The sequence below is a fragment of the Haematobia irritans genome, chromosome 4 (assembly GCF_050003625.1).
Source record: "Haematobia irritans isolate KBUSLIRL chromosome 4, ASM5000362v1, whole genome shotgun sequence".
Taxonomy (NCBI): Eukaryota; Metazoa; Arthropoda; class Insecta; order Diptera; family Muscidae; genus Haematobia; species Haematobia irritans.
The window spans coordinates 227,066,928-227,074,380 of record NC_134400.1 but is presented as its reverse complement, the minus strand read 5'-3'; the positions used below and the strand labels follow the sequence as shown (position 1 = coordinate 227,074,380).

Sequence of the window (7,453 nt, the reverse complement as noted above, 5' to 3'; positions counted from 1 at the left end):
TCTTATTTCTTAACATTGTCTTCTAAATTGTAAGTTAGTTTATTTATTATAAGGTGAATTAAAAAATTTTGTGATATTTTCTCAAATATTTTTTTTTTATAATTTTTAATGAATTACAACGCTTATCTGAAACATTTGACCTCGAATATTTTCATAAACTATTAAATTTTTCTGAAATGGATTTAGCATTTCTGCGGTAAAATTTGACAAATTTGTACCATTTTATAAACTCTAAAATGAACTCATTGTGAAGAAAGTTGAACTTCGTACAACGCAAAGACATTTTTATTTGTGTGAACGATATGATTTTCGTAGAAATTAGGTAGAATGTACACCATCACGAAAATTGATAGACTTATTATTTGTTGTTTATGTTTAATAATTTTAAAAAAACGAAAAATTTTCTAATTATTTTAAAATAACAAATATTTTATGTATTATATTTGTTATTTATTACACCCAGAAAAAAGTGCCTTCGAAACTAAAGGAAAAAATGTTTATCAATTTAAGTTAGCCATTTTATTTCCATTGAGTTAAATTTTTGTGTGAAATAATAAAATTTACTTGTTTCAGTAAAAAAATCCTAAACTGAAGCAGTTAGGAATAGTTCAATAACTAGAATATGGCATGTAATTTTACTAATACTGTTTTCTTCGCTGGGTGTAAGAATTTACTACTGAAAAAGAAAATTTTATTCACTGATAACAAAGCATTCGTAAAAATAAACAAAAACTGAACTAGGTTAGGTTAGGTTAGGTTATGTGGCAGCCCGATGTATCAGGCTCACTTAGACTATTCAGTCCATTGTGATACCACAGTGGTGAACTTCTCTCTTATCACTGAGTGCTGCCCGATTCCATGTTAAACTCAATGACAAGGGACCTCCTTTTTATAGCCGAGTCCGAACGGCGTTCCACATTGCAGTGAAACCACTTAGAGAAGCTTTGAAACCCTCAGAAATGTCACCACCATTACTGAGGTGGGATAATCCACCGCTGAAAAACTTTTTGGTGTTCGGTCGTAGCAGGAATCGAACCCACGACCTTGTGTATGCAAGGCGGGCATGCTAACCATTGCACCACGGTGAACTAAAACCAAGTTTTCTCAAATTTAGTAAAATTTCTTACCAAATGATAATTCTGACATCCTTTATTATAGAAATCTTATCATACATACGAATAACACTTGGCATAGAAAAATATTTTAGTTCATTTGTACTAAGAAGTATTCAATCCTTTCAAAATTTAAGGAAACACACTTGGTAGAATATGGAAAAGTTTCCTATATTTCTTTTATCTACCTGTAATCGATATCTGTCATCGATGTAATCGATATGTTTGCGCGTGGATTGTTTTTTTTAGTTGGAATCGTGTTGTTATGGTATACGGAGAGATTGTTAAAAAATAATATAGTCAAATAATATACACCCAGAAAAAGGTGACCACTTCTTTAAGTTAAAATGAACTCATTGTGAAGAAAATTGAACTTCGTATAGCGCCAAAGACATTTTTATTTGTTTGAACGGTGTGCTTTTCGTAGAAATTAGGTAGAATGCATTCCATATAAAGCTAAAGCCATTTTATTTCACAAAAGTCAGTTTATGATTTATGCGGTGAAACACAGATTCAATTATTTTTTAATTTAAATGTCTTCAATCACCCATTTTGATTGAAAACCAACACGATTTTCAATTAAAAATTTGATTGACTTTTGTCACGGAATCAATAAATTGTGTGATTCAATCACACAGTGATTGGTTTTTGACATAAACTTTAACTTCATTTGCGTAAATTATCTTCTTTATTTACAAATAATTTACTGGGGTAAATTTTAAATTTCCCATAAAAATTGCCAGTTTAACGGCCATTTTCATGTAGCTCCGTTAGACTTTAACTCCCAGTTAACAGAAAGTAAAATGGATATATCTTCTCTACTTTCCAAATATCAAGCCAACAAGCAAAGCTCAAAGACAAATATCTTCTTTTGATTATTTTCCCAATGGAATGAGAAATTTACTTCAGTTCTTTTATTGGTTAAAAACGACATGTAAAATAAAATAAAAATTATAAAAAGTTAACTAGTGTCCTGCATTAGCAGAAACTATCGAATGTATATTACAAACGCAACACATTAAAACATAGCATTTTGAGTTACACTGTAATCTTCTGTTGAATACTTCAAAGGTTGGACGGGGTACTACACCAGAACTAGTAAGGAGAAAATCTCAAATCTTATCATCACATGAAATACTTGACGCTGATCAATGTTATCTTGAAATTCGAATAAAATCGATAACATAATATATTCTGTTTTCGTTTATCAATGTGGACGAAGGCTAATAGAGGCTGTTGGAAGCGATATGTTAGGCGAAATGGTAAGGAAGGGCATACGAGGCTAAATTTAATGCGATACTATTCTCTTAAACCACATTGCTAATATCGGGACCAACAGACGTGCTAGTCAATCGATCATATTGGTTGCTAAACGTTTTTGGGCGGAGTTTGAATCTTCACCATTGACCATATTCGAGATGAATATATCCCATTGGGTTTGCCATTTCTTTAGAGCCTCAATCTTCTGGTCGGGTGTTAGAGAGCTGTAGTTAATTGAGTTCAATGCTAGTTTCTTCAAAAGTCTCAAATCGGAGTGAGCTGAGGCAATACCCAGGAAAGCTATGTAGAAATCATGAGACAATGGAGACGCTTTCCAGAAAGACGGATCGTCAGGAGAAATGACCACTGGATAGTTGTCAGCAAAGAAGTGAGAACAGGGGTGATTACGGAAGTCGGCTACTAGCTGCAAGACCTGGTTAGACACCGGGTTAACTTCGACAGCAATGTTACGTTCTTTCACCATCTGTAATACCAAGGGATGCTTCACCAAAGCAAAACCGTGACCAATGCGTTTGGTGCCCAATAAAACAGCGTCGATTAAATTTTCATCTACAGACGACCCGAACCAATTGGTTTCTCCAGCATGGAAGAAGAAATCAATATCATCAGGGACGCTCAATAATTGCGGTATGAAATCTTTCAGAGGTCTGCCAGGTTCCTCTTGGCCCACCAAATCGAAGCCTGCTATAAAGCTGGGATACTTTTCCTAAAAATAACAATACAAAATTAACAATAGAACTTTCTTCACTCCAAACCACAAATTTGTACCTTTATGGTGATGCAGGTCTTAAGAAAATGTTCCATTCCAGCGTCATCAACATTTCTAATGGGAGCATATATCAGTTTCGATCCAATGAAATTGGGATGGGCTGCCATAAATTTATCCAATGTTTGTTTATAAACATCCACAGTATCTAGTTCGGTGAATTTATTTCCATCCAAATCGTAAAGCTAGAAATGCGACAATAGAAATACAACATATTATATGTACTCCGTAAAACTAGAAATGCAACTACAAATATAAATTACCAACGTAACAAAGAGTTAACATTTGCCACGATCATTATAAAACAGAACATTTTTTATAATAGAAATATTGGGGACTAATCTCAGGACAGTTCTATTATAAATATAATTATAAATGTATACCTTTCCATTCCACACGAAATTTGTACTACACTAGGTTTTCATTCTTACGTCTTAAAATTTTGACCGAATTTTACGAAATCAAAACTGTAGCTTTTAAAGCATCAAAATGCAGTTTTAAAAAATATATTTTTCCAAAAAATCTATAGTACTTCTGCGTAATCTGAAACCAAAATTAAAAATAAAATTTTGCCCGAATCTTCAAAAATCTACAAATTGGAAGATAAATAATATTTACCAGAAATAAATGTAATGATGGTAAAAATCTGTGTAGTGTAAACATATCTCTATTCTCCACTAAAATCAAATTGTTTTTTTGTAAACAAAAACTTAGTTTATTGTGCACTATATCTTTTCTTCTCTTTCCCATTTTTGTTCGTTTGTAGCATTTTGCATATTATATATTTTTTCGGAGGAATCTGTGTTCCTGTGCATTTAAGGGTTAATTTTCGTTTTCACATTTTGAACATTCAAAAGTTTATATATGCACACAAAATAGTGACAAAACCACGAAAATGCAAAATTTAATTTTGAGGGCACAAAAAACACAAATCAAACTGTCAGAAAATTCATTTGGGTTTCTGCAACAGTTTCGGTGCTGAGAAGGACAGGTCCAAAGACAATAAACTCTAGGAAGATAGGAAATTGGCTACTGAGGAGATCAAACCATTTTCCGTGTTAGTTTCATACTCGAACCAAACGCGTATACGACAAGTATTGACATAGCATTAAAATGCAAATAAAAAGAAATTAAGTGCACGAAATAGATTTCCTTAAACGGGAAAATGTAATATTTTTGTTGTTGCCTAAAATTTAACATTGTTTCATTAAGAAAATTAAGTTTTTCATTTAAAAAATAAAAACGAAAAACAATTAAAAAAATTACAAACATGTATGGAACTAACATGGTAAATGCAACATTTGGTATGGCGCAAGCCAATTTCCTATCTTCCTCAAATTTATTGTCTTTGGACAGGTCATCTATTTGTTTAATTAATTATCTATAGGTAGGTACAATTCGCGATTGCTTTTCCTTAAATAATCAAACTTATTCCTGTAAAGTCTTGCCGAAATCTAGAGGAACAAGAAACTGCGCATCAATTGAGTTAATTTATCTGCTTTATATTGAACTGTAAAGTAACCACGAAACTTTCAACGCGAAAAGCGAACATAGTACTGACCTTTTGTCAGAAACTGCGATTGGTACGATTGACAAAAATTGCGAATATCAAAGCAATAGTAAACAAAAAAAATAATAGCATTGCCATTTAGTGCGGTAAATAAATATCTAGAGCATGTAATTGTCGCGAAAACCATGTCTTTATAAAAAGAATTTTCTAGCCGAGAATAATTTAAGCTGGCAATAAGCATTTAAATAGTTCTGCCGCAAACATATTCTATTATTTAAATTATAGAATTGAAGACCATTACATGATCGGGGAAATCATGTACCTAACTATTATTATTTTTTTTTTTTCTTTTTTGCACAAAAGAAAGTTTTTTTATCGGTTACGTATAGATACAAGAAGCATTACAGTTTCCCAGCAAAAAAATTTGGAAGTTTTTTCCAAAGGCACAACTTTAAAAGCACTTCCAGAAGACGCACTCCCAATGATGTTCTTTATTTTAACTACCCAGGAAGTTCTTTTAATTCAATTTTTTATAACTTGGTTTTTTCATACTTTTAATGGATAATTTTAACTTTTTTTGTTTCAAATAGATTAAAAACAGAATAAGAATTCATAAAATGGTACAAATCAATTAAATTTTGTGGACAAAAATACTAAATCCAATCTGAAAAAATTTTGAATTTTTAGAAATATTTGAGGTCAAACGTTTCCGACAAGCGTTAGAATCATTTAAAAATTATACAAAATTATAAAAATTATTTATTTGACAAAATATCACAGAATTTTTTTAATTTACATCCAATACATTGAATTCGGATCACACCTAAAGAAGTGATGCAAATTCAGTGCAACGGCTGTTGAAATGGAGGACTTCCGTCCTATGACAAGACCATGTTAAATTCATCGCTTCTGCGTCAATTTTGCACCACTTCCAGATCCAAAAAGAACATTTTCATTACTTTTTTGGCGACGCTTTTTTTGCTGGGTTTCATAAAGACCATGTACATTTTTTCATGAACATTTTATTTTGCGCATGTACACACGATTTTCTTTTTGCGCGTTAGTCGAGTGTTGATTGTTGCTTAGTTTTGATAAAAAATTTTTCGTTGCAAAAAAGTTTAAAATTAAATGGTCACGAATAAATGTAAATGATCTTTATGACATATCTACAAGTAACGATAAAAAAAAAACTTTCCCTGCAAATACAACACCCACAACAATATGTAGACGATGGAATCAGAAAAAAAAGCTCATGTATGTAAAACCCTACTTGTTTGTGGGGGATTTGGTCCCCCGATATGAAATCCTGTGTGTTTTCCTGGTGCTATATTATATAAACTGATATAAACCAAATTCAGCACATCTATTCGCGACCCCCCCCCCCTCGCCCAAAATAACATACATATTTAAAAAAAAAAATCTGCATAACTACTTACAATGGGTAAAGTTGAACGGAATTCCAAATATTGTACCCCATCAGCATAGAACTCTTCCAGCGCATTATAGTAGTAATCAGCCCAAACTGGAACGTACAACAATAAACCATCCAGAAGACGAAAAATACCCATAAATTGTTCCCAAGCTGCATTATTGTCCACAAATTTCTGAACGGGATACAAAGTGAAGCGTTCTCTAAGGTATCCATCAACCTGATCTGTGCCGTACAATTCACGCACTTTCGACATCAGCTCCCAGACACAATCATCATGGGGATCGGTTACCTCTGGCTTGTTCTTGGAAAACTTAAAGGTTTCCATTGATTTCTTTTCATTATTGTGGCAAACCCACAGATTCTCACGATAGGTCAATTTTATAAGAAAGTCTGTACTGCACAATGCAGTGTCATGGGCGTGCAATACACCACCCTTTGGCATCTTCGAAATTATTTGAAAGAGTGGAGACTGTCTAATTTCATCCAAGACAGTGAAGAAGTGCTGTGAAGGGGCGAAGAGATGCGGAACAATCATGCCTTCTTCGTACTCTTTCGTTTTGGCTTCCATTATTATCTGATTGGCATTTAGCTCCAACTCAGTCAGTTCAATGTCAGCACCAAATGATTTTGACTCTTCATAGCGGAAAAATATGTCCCGTAGAGAATTGTAGGCTTCAGGTGAAGGTCTCGTCGATGCCCTACTCGTCGGCTGCTGTACCATATGTGTGGCCCTTAATTCCTCACGTCCATATTGCCGTCCATACACCGATATGCAACAACAAGCCAGAAAGAACACACCTACTGACCATACTTTCCAAGGCATCATTCTACGTCTGCACACTATAATCTCTTCGCGAATTTACACTAATTGCAATGTCCGAAGAACTTAACCGTTACGCACTTTCCCAGCGATAGCTTCTTCTCAACTACTTCACTCCACTAATCTGCTCGCGTTGTTAAACGTTTGCCTGGCTATTCGTTTGCCTCTATTTCTCTTCTCAGCTTATCTGCAAATACGAAATGAATGTACACACATGGCTACATGAGGATTAGGTAGAGGTGACTGTGTATATTTGGCTACTTTTTGAATTGTTCTTGTCGACGTCGTCAGAATTCGAAATCTTTATCGCCACTTGTGAATGAGAGAGCATATGAATATACGAGTACAACTGTCAATCGGCCAGTGTCCAGTCCAGTTTCGTGCTACACGCTGAAAATAGTGAATGGTTTCAAATATCTTGAATGTAAAAAAATCCTACACCAATTGACTGATATAATAGACGTGTTTTTCATACAGTTTTGTTTTTCATTTATTGATCATACAGTACTTCGTCGATATTTTGTCCTAAGGA

The 7,453-nt window shown here is 33.6% G+C and overlaps 1 protein-coding gene across 1 annotated transcript; it reads right to left on the bottom strand.

The window, feature by feature from the left end:
- Positions 1–1,978: 1,978 nt before the first annotated feature.
- On the bottom strand, positions 1,979–7,059 carry LOC142236714 (adenosine deaminase-like). Its single transcript, XM_075307958.1, has 3 exons — positions 6,106–7,059; positions 3,162–3,344; positions 1,979–3,099 (listed from the first exon to the last, which is right to left on the bottom strand). Exons 1-3 carry the CDS (start codon positions 6,925–6,927, stop codon positions 2,461–2,463), a joined length of 1,644 nt encoding a protein of 547 aa, XP_075164073.1. The 5' UTR covers positions 6,928–7,059; the 3' UTR covers positions 1,979–2,460.
- Between the last annotated feature and the right edge of the window lie 394 nt (positions 7,060–7,453).